Source organism: Echinops telfairi, unplaced genomic scaffold (genome assembly GCF_000313985.2).
Source record: "Echinops telfairi isolate 266 unplaced genomic scaffold, ASM31398v2 ScPeMD7_7458;HRSCAF=8496, whole genome shotgun sequence".
NCBI classification, from domain to species: domain Eukaryota; kingdom Metazoa; phylum Chordata; class Mammalia; order Afrosoricida; family Tenrecidae; genus Echinops; species Echinops telfairi.
In genome coordinates, this window is record NW_022111358.1 from 16,391,712 (window position 1) to 16,406,970 (window position 15,259).

Sequence of the window (15,259 nt, forward strand, 5' to 3'; positions counted from 1 at the left end):
GGGGCGGCGGCGCGCCCCGAGGCCGCTACGGGCCCCCCTCCAGGCGTTCTGAAAACAGAGTGGTTGTCTCTGGTAAGTCGGCGGCACGTGTGCGGGCCCGAGCCAAGGGGGCCGAGCCCTTGCAAACGTTTCCCCGGCATGGTTGGTTCGGCAATGGCGCGTTTTAGGGCAGCTCTTGTCCTTTTCGCTTTGGGAGTGACTTTTCTGTAAACGGGTTCAACAGCCCCCCACCCCAAAAAGAAAACTTTTTTAAAGGCCAGGGGCCAACTGTAAGAACCACCTGTGGAGCTTGCTAAAAGTGTCGATTCCTTGTATCTGGGATGGGAAGATAAATTCACCCGCAGGGGTTCGAACCCCGAATGCTTGAGGGGTTCTGCTTTCCAGAATCTGATTGGCTCGGTACAGTGTACATGCCATCGTTAATGTTCTGTTGTACGTTTTCAGCTTAACGTGGAATCTGGAGTATTGAAGAAGTAATTCTCTTTTCAGGACTGCCTCCAAGTGGAAGCTGGCAGGATTTGAAGGATCACATGCGTGAAGCAGGTGATGTATGTTATGCTGATGTTTACCGAGATGGCACTGGTGTCGTGGAGTTTGTACGGAAAGAAGATATGACCTATGCAGTTCGAAAACTGGATAACACTAAGTTTAGATCTCACGAGGTAGGTTATACACTTGATTCTTTTCTTTGGCCAGAATTGGATACAGTGGTCTTTAAACAGTGGACTTTGCAGGTAAGGATTCAGGCAAGGGTGTCCAAGTAAAGTACCAGGTTTCTGGTATTAGCTAACATTGTATTCATTCAGCATGCCTGAAACCAGATGAAAGCTTTGATCTTTCAATCGAAAGTTCTGTCTATCCAATAGGGAGAAACTGCCTACATCCGAGTTAAAGTTGATGGTCCCAGAAGTCCAAGTTATGGAAGATCTCGATCTCGAAGCCGTAGTCGTAGCAGGAGCCGTAGCAGAAGCAACAGCAGAAGTCGCAGTTACTCCCCAAGGAGAAGCAGAGGATCTCCGCGCTATTCTCCCCGTCATAGCAGATCTCGCTCTCGTACATAAGATGATTGGTGACACTTTTTGTAGAACCCATGTTGTATACAGTTTTCCTTGATTAAGTACAATTTTTCATTTTTTAATTCAAACTGTTGTGTTCAGAATGGGCTAAAGTGTTAAATTGCATTCTTGTGTAACACCCCTTGCTCCTAACACCTACATTCCCCTCGTGTCTTTGATAAGTTGTACTTTAAGTGATGTCATAGACAGGATTGTTTAATTTTAGTTAACCCTCCATGCTCTTCAGACTGTGGTAATTGTGTCAATGTCTGTTCTGCTCTGGTTTGTATGAACTGGGGTGTGTTGGGTGTTTGTGGTGATCTTACCCGGGGAAGTTCTTATGTTTACTTGCCTTTTCATGTGTCTTTCTGTAGACATATCTGAAGAGATGGATTAAGAATGCTTTGGATTAAGGATTGTGGAGCACATTTCAATCATTTTAGGATTGTCAAAAGGAGGATTGAGGAGGATCAGATCAATAATGGAGGCAATGGTATGACTCCAAGTGCTATTGTCACAGATGAAATTGGCAGTATTGACCTTATACTAAAAGACGAGGGCTAAAAATTATATACACCTACCTTAAAACACTTGGCAAATTTTTTATGCAGTTAACCTTTAGCTACAATTGCTTTGCTCTTTATACCTTGGCAATTGTGGCAAATTTATGTTGCCCATTTTATAACAATTTACTCCCTTCCCCCTTTTTTGTTTTAATAGGGACTAATGTGGGAAGAACTGGCTAATTTGTCACAGTGCTTAGTTACAACTGTTAATGTGTGACCTGCTGTTGGTGTACATGTGGGTACAGGGTGTCTTTAATCCCAACCAGATAGAGTATAATATCAATACTGCTAAATCTGCATGTCCTCTGTGTGACTGATATAGCGTTGCTATTTCATTTTTTTAAGACAAAATGAAAGCAAAATATAGAATACCAATGTTATTGGTGTAGATAATCTAGATGGGAGTAATTTGTCTCACCTTCCCCTTTAAACTAATACTCATAATTGACCCACTTTAATTTACAATTTAAATTGCAGGTGGGGACATTATTTAGTTTAGATTTAGGTGGGGGTAGCAGTACCAGTAAACTTTCAACTACATAACTCTTTTTGCAACCACAAAACCTGTAATACGCTGTACAGTAACAAGTGTTGGCATTATCAGTTGAACTGTAAATATTAAAATGCTTCTTCCAATTAGTCTCTATAATGATTAAGTTTTAGAATTTATCTGAACACCATTCAGAAACTTGTTTTGGGGAATTTGATAGTTATTGATGTGCATCTGTTAAACTGATGACAGACATAACTCATCATTCCCCAGAAACCTTTTTTTGATTACAGTATCTAACATTTTGCCTCCTCTTTTTTGGTTTTGCTGGTTATAAAGGTTTGGATTGGAGAGGGCTCACTGGATCCCAATCCTTGGAGCTGGATCATTGGATTCAAATCATAATGTGGATAGGATAGGGAGGATGAATTACAAGGATTCATGGAGCGGGATCAGATTACCAGGAACATAGGAGTGGATTCCTGCCCCAACCAAACCGCATTCGTGTGGATTTTTCTTTTTTCTTTTTTTTCCTCAACTTAATTGGCTATTCCAAAGATTTTTCTTTTTCCTATTTTTGACGATTGGAGCCCTTAAGATGCACGATGGAATTGAGTTGCATTTTTTGGTAAAAGGAGCAAAGCGAGGACCTGGAGATGTACGCTGGAGCAATCTCCTTGGAAGGATTCAGCACGAGTAGATGGTAAACACTTACAGGGGAAAAGGGGGGTTTGTTTAAAATAGTCAATCAGTAAAGTCACTTCTAAATTTAAAGAAAACAAAATTGGAGTTGAAGAATAAGTAGGTTTCCAATTGGCTATTGCCGTTTTCCTTTGAAAAAATAAACATTTTTAAAAAAAACTATGCATGGTTGTCCTTTTTACTCTTCATGTAAGATGACTTTAATTGGGTGGCTAGTCTTAGCTGGTGCTTTAAATTGATGAGGTTGGACTGTGTTAATAAAGGATTTTGAAAGGCACTCTCCAAAAATGGTATTGGCCACCGCTTAGCTGTAATTGTTCGAGTCTTCAGGGAACAATAAGAAAAGGTGGGAATGAGACAAGTGTGGTGGAGGGGAAGAGAGGGGATGTCTCTTCCTCCCCAAATTGGTAAGTGTTAAAATGTTAATTCACTGGTTTAGTAGCAAGGTTTAACATGCCATTTAAAGTTGCCTTTGTAAAAAAGGCTGCTTTTTGCTACATGCTCTAATAAGGTCAGTGGTGGTAGTTTACACTTAAAATTCCCAATCCCTTTTCCCTTGGTAGGAGCCCTGGTAGTATAATCGGTGTAAGTTACACTTTGACCTGCAGGTTTGCAGTTTGAAACCATCCTTTCAGGTCACCGTAAGTGATGTTAATTAGGAGTTAGCCTCTTGGTAATTCTGAAAGCTAATCACAACCACCAAATCACTTCTATTCCCCAAAACTAGACAGCCCTTGTTAATCAGGTGCTTAATTTAAGATGGGCAATTTCAAACCTATGTAAACCAAAATTTTGGTGTAGAAGTGGGCATTAAAAGTAATTTGCATAGAAAGTCACCGAACCAGTATATTTAAATTTGTGGGTGTCAGGAGGTAAATTAAGATACTCCAGAGTCCCACTTCATACAAATTTACCGAAGCTACTTTTTAGTTTCAAGACAGAACCGGTAAAGATTTATACTTCCAAAGAAGTGTGATTTAATATGCTTATAGTTCTACTGGCCAGAAAGATAATTGGTGTAACCGAGAGGGTTATTTGTGTCCACTGTTTCAGAAACATGAAAATTAATTTCTGAGTTTAAACTGAACGATTTGGAGTAAAACTTAGTACACACCCCGGATTAAAAAGTCCTCTGATGTAAAGTACAGCTTTTGTAGTGAAGTCCATTGGCTGGCACTCTAGTCTCAGAAAATGAAACCTCTACCCCTTAGTCATACCTGTTTGGAACTGGAAAACGGGCTATACAAGCCCCATGCCTCCCACCCCTTTCCTATTTGTGTGCCTTCAGAATGTTTTTAGGGAGCTTGTAAGTAGTTATTTTCTAACCAAGGAGAAATTTAAGTTTCTTTAAAGAAGCAATTGCTTTTCATATCAGACTGAGTAACCCATCTTGCTGTTCAGCCCACATCCTGGGAACAAAAGGTAAGATCCATTTTTGATTGCCAATTGTTTGGGATCTGAATTTTGTTTTTAAAGCTAGGTTTAGTATTTAAAAACCTTTGGAATGTGAACAGATAGCCTCTAGAGGTGCCTGCCTGACTTGAATGTATAATGTCCAAACAGCATTTATTACGGTTTATTACAGAATCTAGTTTTGAGAGTTGTCTTAAACATGGTCATAAGAGTGGTGGGAATTTTAGGTGTCTTACAATCAAGATGAATTCAATATGCTTTTTTTTGCTTTGAAGTTATTGATGAAATAATTTTCAATATGTATATCAAATAATGCTGAAGTTTTTCCACTAAACATCTGTTAAAATAACAACTGCCCTGTGGTTTAACATGTTTCCATTGGAGTACAGTGTGAAAGGAAACAAGTTAGCAGAAGACTCTTCCACAAAAGCAAGGTTTTTGTTGGACTAATTTAGTATAAAACCTGGTCATGGTTGATGTGTCTACGTTTTGACTTTGACCAGCTGCTTCAGGCTGCCCAGCTGTTCACTGGTAACGGTATAGAATGTGCCTGCCCTCAGGGTAAGAGATTGTATAAGGTGTGCCTACAGGTTAATACTTCAGTGTATAATCTGTGAGTTATGAGTATGTAAAAATAAATCTTCCTGTGGATCCGTCAATGAAAAAAGTCTTTTTAAGTTTCCGATCTCTCTAGGCTGAAGCAGTCACAGGACTAAAAGGTATGGCCCATGTTTTTTCTTTTGGTCAATAGTGGATTCAACAGTTGTATTCCATTGAAGGAAATGGATCAGCCACACCAAAATTATTAAAAGTACTTTCCTTACAGGAATATTGACCCATCTGATCTTAGAAGGAAAGGGGGTTGGTGTAAAGATGGTAAAGAAACATCACTTCGTAATGTTTGCTATTCAACCCCAAGAAGTTAAAAGTGTATTTAAGCAACATTTATTATTGTGATTTGAGAACTTGGGACTCTTGCAAGTTTTAAAAGCTGTGCATTGACAACTCTAAAGATGGTTTTGATATTGTAAGGATTGAAGGATATTAGAAAAACAACTTGATGTTCCTAGTACACAGGAAATATGTCTTGTCCCATAGAAGTCCTTTTAGGCAGAAATCTTCAGTTTTTACAGCATTTATTAGGCTAGGAAGATAAAAAGTCACTCTGCCTTTTATGTAGAGAAGCCAAAGCAGGTGAAGCAACACTGGTGAGTAGGGATTGCTGGCTGTTTTTTCTGATCACTTTAAAAGTATGAAAAATCAATTTATCAGGTTAAAAGAAAGTGAGGACACCATACAGCTTAGGCAAAATGAAGTTAGTTTCTGCTACTATCAAGAAAATAGTGGTAGACAAGTCTTTTCTAAGATGTATGACTGGTCCCCCTAGAAAGTTTACAGTTACCAAAATGTCGACTGATTTCTCTCAAATATTGATAGGAAAGTCACTTCTCCACTAGAGGGAGCTAAAAGCAACCTGAAAGTCCCTACTAAGTGGGCAGTATGGAAATCAACTCCCTTAATCCTTTCAACTAGATCCAGAACTGTTTGGTGATTTCCCTTTTTTGGATCTTTTCCCGTAACTTCTCACCTATAGGCAAAAGCTTTCCCTTTTCCACATTGCTTCAATGGGTTTCAGAGCTTGTCTAAGGATAGGGGGACCTATACTTAGAAAAATAAGTGTAGGTTTTCAGACTTAGGGGAAAAAGTTGAGGGTGTAACATTTTCTGCCTACCTTGTAGGGATGTGAGAGATGGGTCAGAGTAAAAAAAAAAAGCTTCAAAATGGTACCATTTTGGCGGTCTAAGATAATTTTGGGGAGTGTTCAGTGGTTTTTTGGCATCAAAGTTTTATTAATGTTTTTTGTCAACTTGCCTAAAAACCTCAAATTAGCTGTGTTTTCTAGGCATTGCCTAGAGTGTGAACAAATCAGTGCACAGGTTTGTTTGACATGTTGGTGACATTTTAAGGAGTAGCAATATTTGAGGAATAACACCTTCGCAGTTGTCATCCTGCCCTCTGCCCAACCTCACAATCTGACAATGGAAAAGATTTGTCTGTTTCAAGTATAATTGCCACTGAGGACGGGTTTTTTTTAGGACCATTTGATTAGTATATTTGTTTTTAGACATGAACTAGTGTATTTTGAAGAATAAAATACTAAAAGTGGTATAGACAGTCACACACACCCCTACTCCCACAACCACACGCAACCCCAGAAGTGAAAAGTTGAGGCTGCAAAAGGTACTAAGTCACCTTGCTGCTAATGTAGTTGAGAGCACAGCTAGAATGAGTTTGTTCTTAACCCTGAAACTTGACTCTGGTGTTTAAAATTGTGAGTGGATACTTTGACGCCAAATTGTAGAAATGAAAACCCAGAATTCCCTTCGCTGAAGAGGCTGAACTTGGGGAATTGGCAAAATGCCTGAAGGCATAATGGAGTTAACCCACGAAGCACTAGATATTTGAAAGAGCCCTTATGTATAAGTTTGGGGAAATCTTTGAGGTGGCAGCAAGGATTAGGATCTACAATATGTCGTAGGCAACAGCATTAAAAGGGAACCTACTGCTTTAATTGGAACTTAGAAGCACTGGGCTGAACCTTTTCTATCCTTAACAATGGCATTCTTAAGGAATGTCAGCTAAAAGTATTAAACCAAATGTCACATCTACATCCTAAGAATAGAAATGTAAAATATTGATACATTGAAGCATAAAACAACAAAAGTACAAAGTTCTTCAAAATGCCTCTTGAGATTGTCTCCTCCAAATGCCATACTGGCATTCTTGCCTGTGCTAAAGTACTGAGTCCACCGAGTAGTTTCTCAGCCTGGCCATCCTGTAAATTGTGCAAATTCTGATGTAAAACAGTTACCATGTCACTCCAGGAGCAGGAATTAATGTACTTTACCCCTTAGCGGTCGTTTTCCCTTTCACTGGTTAATCTGGTAAGAACTTCTTTGACCATGTTTTATTTTTCTGCACAGTGTTTCTCGTGAAGGCTTTGTATTTTTCTCCGTCAGCTGCTGTTGTCAGTTTCAACTCCGCAACCCTGTGCACGACAGAACCAAACACTGCCCGCTCCTGTGTGTATGAGCTCGTGGTCGAGCCACTGTGTCAGTCATCTGGACAGTCTTCCTCTTTTAACCCAGTGGAACTTTTGCAATGATGTTTTGTGGTACACTTCCTTCAGATCGGATCTTGAAGAATCTAGCATTGTTTCCTAGAGACTAGTTTTTTTCACTGCTTCCTTCTGGGTCTTTTTGCATCATTTTTTAAAAGTTGAGTAGTTCAGAAGAAGCTTTGAATCACCTGTAAATTTTGTGATCCTGCTTCAGGACCCCTGCAGATTTCTCCGGGTTGGGGGGGTGGGGGGGACTGGCTGAATTATTTTTCTCATGAGTTACTCGTAAAAAGGTTTATTTAGAGTTGCAATACTAGAAAGCATTAACATTACTTCCTTAGTTGAGAAAGAGTCTTAAATAGTAAGACCCCGACCGCCACTGAAAGGGTCAACTCAAATAATTCCATCCAAGTCAAATGGCATATGTTTCTAACACCTTACAGTCAGCCCTATGGAAAAATTTCCACCTCTCCACAATCAGTTACAGGAAAATTTCAAGAGTTGTTGACTAATTACATTGTACTTTGCCTTTTATTCAGCATGTTTACATAGTATGTCTCATGGAGTACATGTAGCCTTTAGCTGCTCTGGTTGCCTCTCCCTACAGCCATTACATGCTACCCAATATGGTAGTGTTCACAGCTTCCAAAGTTTATGAATGAATAAACATGCGAATTAGTGTGGTACGTAGTTTGGATTTGATCGGCAGTGTGCTCTTCCAATCAGATCAGACTTAAGCCCAGAGTGGTGGTTTCAAGGATTCATGTCTGCTGCCGTTCTTAACCCTGGGAAAAGAGGGGATGTAAGGCCATTGTCAATTGCCAGGTTGCTTTTTTGGTGTGGCGGTGGTTATTCTTAATGAAAGTAAGTGGCTCTTTGTTTTACAAAGTACTTTAACTCATTTTGATCTTCAAATAGGAGCCTCATTTTGCAACATGAGGGATTGGCTCAGATATTGTGAATCCAAAACTGATGACAAATTCTACATTGTGTTTTGAAACGGGGAAGTTCTTAGGATGTTTGACCCAAGTGAAAAATGCCTGTAATAGCTACCTGTTGCCACCAGGGTGCCCCATGGGGCTGTCTGGTTGTGATCTTATCCTGGGAACTGGAGGCTGTTCCAAAGCAGGAATTAATTTAGTGGTGGGTATGGCCCAGAGCCCAGCAACAAGCAAGTGGGATGCTTAACTTCCTGGCTTTCCAGTGTGCAGTGCGGAGCCAGCTCTAAGAAGTCCTTGTCCTCTTTTGACTCCTACTTTATATAAGTTTTGATTTCCTCACTGGAGGAGAGATCTTTAATATCCTCAGTGATTAGTGCAGTTCCTGGCACTTAATAAACCCTTCACCCCACCCTCCAAAAAACCTGTCATGTCAATTCTGAGTTGGTAATCCTATAGGGCAGAATAGAATGGCACCATGGGGTTTCAAAGCTACCTTTTAACTACAGGACAATTGAGCCACCAACTTGTACTGGTTCCCAGCTCAGCACTTTAACCATTATGCCACCAGGACTGCCAGCATTCAGTTAGCTGCTCAGTAGGCATTTATACACTGGAATAGCAAAGTATAATTGTTAAACAGACCATTCTGAGGAGGGAGTCCATGTTGAGCAAGTGTTTTTATCTTCTAGCTGATTAGAATCCTTTGTGAAGCTAGTCACCGAAGTGTCACTGGCCTTTCAAATTCCTTATTGTGTCATTCTAGGTTGGAATTCTCAAGACATCCTGAATTGGGGTTGTATCTTAGTTTCTCTTTAGATAGCATCTATGTGATTACCAGGGCTCTTAAACGTAAGCCCTTCATAGGAGAGGCTACTACATCAACAGTGAAACTGATGATTTGGGATGTTGAGCTTCTAGCACTGTTTTTTCTTTGCCCAGATGAATTTCTACCCCGCAAAACTCCCAAGCCACGGTTTTAAGATCACTGAAACAAATAGTTAAACTTCCTTTGAAATCCTGTTTCTAAGAGTGCTGATCACAGATTGAAGCACCAACTTGGACCCTTCCATATATTTTTAGTGAGTGATCAGTTAGTTTGTCTTAGCTAGATAAACTCTTGTGGAACAAATTGGAGCTTCCTCGTGTTTGAGCACCAGTTTTATTAAATGGTCTAGAGCAGTGGTTCTCAACCTTCCTAATGCTGTGACCTTTCATACAGTTCCTCATGTGGTGGTGACCCCCCAACCATAAGATTATTTTCGTTGCTACTTCATAACTGTCATTTTGCTACTGTTAAGAATTGGGCAACCCCTGTGAAAGGTCATTCGACCCCCAGTGGCGTCGCGACCCACAGGTTGAGAGCCGCTGGACTAGAAGATGGGGCTAGAATTAATGTAGGAATAAAAGTTACTTCTGAATGCAAACAAAGCATCTTCATGTTCCTAAGAAGCCATCAGTTTTAATAAATTGGTCTGAAAAATGAGCATAGTGTGCCTTTCCATCTAAACTGCGAACTACTAAGACAGCAGAAACTATTTGGACCCCACACAGTGCTTAGTTCTAGACTTTGACTTAAACGTGGTGCTCAGGAAGCGTTTTGTCCACCTTGGATGGACTATTTGCCAGCTTCCCTGAGCATTCTCTCACTGCTGAAAGAAGGGAGAGAAGTGAAAGGAGCCGTAGAGGGAAGCTGGTGGAATCAGGAATCAGCTGGGAGCTAAAGGGGTGGGATCTGGGTAAAATCAGTAATAGCCAGCCAAGGATAGAGCACAGTTAGACCCTAGGGGTAGAGGGTAGAAGGCTAAGTTGATCAGCTAGTTGAGTAGAACCTTCTGTTTTGTTAGAGAAAAGAGAAAAGTGATGTCTATGGAAAATCTCTGTTCTCTGAAACTTTTAAATTCAAAACTGCCCTGCCTTCCAGGAATTCTGATTCTTTTCTTTGAATCCTAGCAGATACCTTGCTTCCCACTGCCCAGGCAACTAAGAGTGAGTGCTTCAAGTATCCGAGACTAGCTTACCTGTCCCTGTGTACCAGAGAGCTTCAAAAAGTTTGGAAATTTTTCGTTAATGTTTCAGTTCATTTTTCCATGAACTTTTTGAAGACCCTTCATTGAGTTAACAATCAGCTCATTAGGCCCCTGCACCTGCTCTTATGACTGGACCAGATGATTTAGGTAACCCTCTTGGCAGCCTCTAGTAGTGACTGCTCAGGAAGCATCTGGAAAGGAGTCCATTCTCTTACGTGGAACCTCAGGTGGATCTCTGGCTGTCTTGACCTTGTGTCGCCATCAGACAAAGTGTGTCTAGTCTTGTGATGTCACATCAGAGCCTTAGCTCACCACTAACTTTTCTTACCCTTAGAACACACTGCATACGTCCACCACCGGTTTCATTGTTGCCTTCGCTGCCAAGAAGGGGGGGGGGGCATGGGCAGAGAAGGGAAGGCCCCCTGATGATGACCAAAAGAGACCCAATGAGGGTTTTTTTTTTCTTTACCTAGGCCAATGGAAGGGAGAAGAGTACTGATTCAGAGAGCTTATAAAAGCTACATGTATTAATATGCTAACTTTGGAGACTTACAAGGAAGAATAGGAGCCTTCTTCCTGAACTCTGGACTATCCCCAAATCTATTCAGAAGAACCTGGAGCAAGATGTTGCTTATTGGAGCTTGGGTAAAGGCGAATTCCTTTAATATCCCTATGTTTTTGTTGGCCTCACTTCTTTAGAAGAGCATTTGAACAGGCATTAACAAGTGGTTTCTTCTGTTTTGCCCATGAATGGTATTTTAAGTTGTTCTGGTAATGAAGATGCGTGGCATTATTCTGCATAAGTGTTATGTCCCTCTTAATTATAGGTAGTTCACAGTGTAATGTATTGGATCTACAATGAATTCTTAATTTGTTAGTAATTAATGTACTACATAAAATGTTGCAGTTTATGATTTGCTGATGTCCGGTATTCACTCCAGATGTTCAATGTTATTACTTACTATTCAAAACATTGTCGTATAGCTGGCTATGAAAGCTATAAACAAAATCAATATACCAGAAATAACCGTGGAATTGTTAGACCATAACCAATCCCATTAAGTCAGAGATTACCTGTAGTGCTTTTAATTTACCTTTGTACCAGAGTAACTCTACATAAGGATTTATGTTATAGGTAAGCTTTGCAGTTTATTTCAGACCCACCAAGTTTGTGTGGCCTGTTAAGTATCCACTTTTCGTGAAACTCAACCATTATCCTGGACCTGGGACATCTGAGTGCTGTGAGGAAAAGATGTGGCTAAAGGATTGTTGGTTTTTAAGAATGTTTGCAGCTGTTGTGAATTTCTAATAGGTTGTATTTTCACCTGTCTTAAGCGTCTTTCCTCCTTGTGGCCATTGTGATTTTGTTTATTGGTTGACTGTCCTTTTGCTCAGCTAGTCAGGAATCGGAAAATAGAAAGTAGTATTTCTACCTAAATCCTGTAGTTTGATTTTTCACAGCTTCTTTCAGGAAGGGTTAATGTGTTTCTGTTGCTTCGGACTCATTTTTGGAGTCTTGGGTGTGTGGCTCTTCTTAGAAATATGAGATTATTTAAGGATTTCCCCTCAACCACTAGCTGAACTCAATGTCTGCTGGGAAAATGGGAAGATTTGTTCTCAATACTTTGGTTTCTGACTGTTCTAGCCAGGAAACATATATTTAGGAAAACAAATTCTTCCTTGTTTCCCCCTTACTACTTTAAGAGTTGAAACAGAAATAACTAGTGATGACAGTTTAGGTGGTAGGATTTAAACACAAACCCAACTTCTGACCACATGGGCCACAGGCAAGTAGCTTGAGCCCTTAGCGTGGTTATTGAGCTCCAGGGCTGGAGTGGTGAGGAAGGGAGAGTACTTCTGCTTTCTTCACCAGGAAGGTTTTTTGTTGTTCACTTTGGTCTGGTGAAGAGTGTTTCCTTTTCTGCTCCAGTTACATTGATGATTCCATTGTATGGTCACCATTCTCTTTGGGCAATGCTTTCTGGTAGTTCTAAATTTTTCGGTCTTAGTTCTTATGGGTAGGTTTGCTGTCACTTCTGGAATTTTTGCCTGAAGAATTGGTCTGCTAACTTGCCAATTGAAGCTGCTAATTAGATATTCTTTACTGAAATTTTGGGCTTGATTTGTGTAGGGTATGTTGAGCAAGAATAGACTATAGCAAAGATAGTCTCTATTCCTAGTCTGTAATCCAAATCCTTAAGGTATGTACTCAGGACTTTAAAAATCCTCTCCAGAATAGTAAGGAAATACCTGTTGCTTTCCAGTGTTTGCTAAGTTAGTTGTCTTTAGAAAAGCAGAAGATCTTAATGGGCATCTCTCCTTGTCTTGCATCTTTAGCCCTTCAGACATTTATTTACCCTAGGGCTCTCTGAAGAGGGCGGGGAGGGAGGAGCAGGGAAGGAGTAACCTGTCATTTTGAGAGAAAGTGAAAGAAATAGTTAATTGGCTCATAACTATTATACAGAGTTCTCATCCCCAAAGTTAATTTAGAAACATTCAATTGCACCAATAAAAACATTGCTTATAGCCTATTACATTCCAGGAAGTGGTCTATGCATTTTACGTACATTTTCTCATTTAATCCACAAAGCACCTCTATGAAATAGGTGTTTTGTCTTCATGTTCCAGATGAGGAAACAGGCCCCGAAGGGCTAAGTAACAGGTCATATAACCTGTGAGGGAAAAGAAGAGAGTGGGTGTCGGTGAAGAGTCTGGCAGGAGGAACCTGAACAAGATACTGAAGCAGCAGGTGATCTAGATTTTATTTACGTGAAAATGGGGCACCCTGCTTTTAGTTCAGACAACCACATTTTCAGATTTCACGTTTTCTGAAGGGAACGCTATCTGGTTCCCTCACTAGGAGTTGTTTGCAATAATCAGATGCCTCTACTGCCTGTAGACTTCCGTAGTCTGAACTGGACACCCCTCCCCCCACCCCCCAGTATGGTCTCTGAAAGCTGGCTTCAAGGGCTCATTTTGTTTGTGGTTTGTCCTAAGGATAGAATAGTCCCTTCTACCTAACTGATTCTGCTATATTCCTCATAAAAGGTTGGATTTGATTATCTTGAGTTTTATTCCAAGTTTGGGGATATTTTTCCTCTGGAAAATATCCTGATGTTTAAGATTCCATCTGAATTTAAATTGTGGGGTTTTTTTGGTTGTTTTTTTAAAGGAGGTATGGGGAGCAATCAGGAATTCTGGTTTTGTCTCCTGGATAAAGATAAAAGTAGCCGTGTTTTTTAAAGAAAAATGATACTTCTGATTTTGAGCTTTTTAGTAATAAGAATTAGCCTGCTTTTATTTGACCTCTACTTCCTGTTAATGGGGAAAACCCTCCCCAGAGGTGCTATGAAAAGATTGCTGGAGAAGGGTTTCAAGACTCAGGATTAGAAGCTCAGGAGAGTCTAGCAATATTGTCATTAGACTAATGGCCTTATGATCTTGAAACTTCATTTTCACCACATTTCGAAAGGAAAGTAGCTAAGGATGACAGAATATAGAGAGGGAAAGGGAGACTGGGGAATGAACTACAGAGCCCCTTGGGTGAATGCATTTGAACAAGAAAAAAGCTGACTTGTATCCATTGAATGGAAATAAACTCAATGCCCAAGGTAAAATCAGAACAAAAAGGTTTTAGCTTACCCGTGAATTGCTTATGTTCACACCTTCAGGAACCCTGCTGGCTGGGTGTGTTTTACACTTCGGGCTGCTAACCACAAGGTCAGCAGTTCAAAACCACCAGCTTACTCTGTGGAACAATGAGGCTTTATGCTCATTAAAGATTTGCAGCCTCAGAAACAATTAGAGGGACCATGCTATCAGTTTAGCTGAGAAATGTATAAGAAACTGTTCATCATTTTATGTCCTTATTTTAGGCTGAAGGTCCCCTGTATTGTCTGCTTCTGCTACTGATCTACCTGCAGAACTTCTCATTCATCCCTGTGGCCTCTGGGCAATAGCCAAGGGGGAACTCCTCTGAGGGAACCAGACCAGCATTTTCCAGCCCGTCATTTTGGGTGACGGAAGGAAGAAGGGGGTGCGATACATGTGTGGTGGATGGAATGGAAACATGGACTGTCAAATTGGTATACCTCATGAATTTCTATTACCAATATAATTCTTCAGCCATTTTTATGGTGTGTGTATGGGGAAGCTAGAGATTGTGTCCCTGGATTGGAGGGGTTATGAAAAATGCTGAAGTCTTGAAAATGTGGCCATTCAAGAACTTTTGCCTTAAATGGGTTTATAAAAATATCACTGATACAACCTGCCTCATTTCCCATCATGGGAGATCTCTTGAACCAGAGACACTTGTTTAAAATAACAGCCTGTCTCCGATAATCCCTGTAGCTACCTTAATGTGGGGAAAGGATAGAAAATGTCCAGGACATCGTCATACAGCTCATCTACAAAGTTCCAGGAGCACTGACGCCCACAGAAGACTTGGAACTGCAAACAGACAGGATCACCTCTGGGACATCTCCTGACTCTTCCCAATCAAGAGTTTGACTTTTGTTTTACGGGTGAAGAAGGCTGTACTAAAAGACCAAAATAATTTGTACTTTCATTTGTTTTCAGTGTGTTTTTCTCCTTTTTTTTGCATGGGGGTGGGGGAGAGTGCCGTGGTAGAATTTCACATCGCATATGGAGTGAGGGGAGGATGGGGAAGTTCAGCCCTTCACCCAGGAATAACCCAGTAATGACATCTCTAGGCGTGGGAAGTGTTTCCCTTGACACTAGTTTGATGTGAGGCTGCACCCAGTGGGATTCCCTGCTTGCGCTGCAAGGCCACTCGGTGGGTGACAGAGCCCAGCGAGCGGGCGGGTGGGGGGTTTGGCCAACTGGGCGCAATACCCAAGGAGAGCTGTCGAGGGGGTTCCCGCATTTGGAGACGGGACTAGGCTGTGCCTTGGGATTCCCTGCTTGCGCTGCAAGGCCACTCGG

General features: G+C 40.8%; 1 protein-coding gene and 2 long non-coding RNA genes across 4 annotated transcripts in view; 2 read left to right on the plus strand and 1 right to left on the minus strand.

Moving 5' to 3' along the window:
* Positions 1-2,975, plus strand: part of SRSF1 (serine and arginine rich splicing factor 1) — a 3,834-nt gene extending 859 nt beyond the window's left edge. Inside the window, exons 2-4 of the mRNA XM_004707386.2 lie at positions 2-72; positions 490-662; positions 867-2,975. Coding sequence (XP_004707443.1) covers positions 2-72; positions 490-662; positions 867-1,061 — 439 coding nt within the window. The 3' untranslated portion in view covers positions 1,062-2,975. The remainder of the gene's footprint in view (position 1; positions 73-489; positions 663-866) is intronic.
* A 2,994-nt stretch (positions 2,976-5,969) lies between these two features.
* Positions 5,970-14,888, plus strand: LOC123522764. Of its 2 annotated transcripts, XR_006680989.1 has the most exons (4): positions 5,970-7,504; positions 10,789-10,960; positions 12,944-13,064; positions 14,191-14,888. It is a non-coding gene; the product is annotated as an uncharacterized LOC123522764 (long non-coding RNA). The 2 variants fall into 2 exon arrangements; XR_006680988.1 differs by lacking the exon at positions 5,970-7,504 and having other exon boundaries at positions 9,584-10,960.
* LOC123522765 lies at positions 7,628-13,230 on the minus strand. The gene is made up of 3 exons (XR_006680990.1): positions 12,883-13,230; positions 12,566-12,722; positions 7,628-8,132 (listed from the first exon to the last, which is right to left on the minus strand). It is a non-coding gene; the product is annotated as an uncharacterized LOC123522765 (long non-coding RNA).
* Positions 14,889-15,259: the final 371 nt, after the last annotated feature.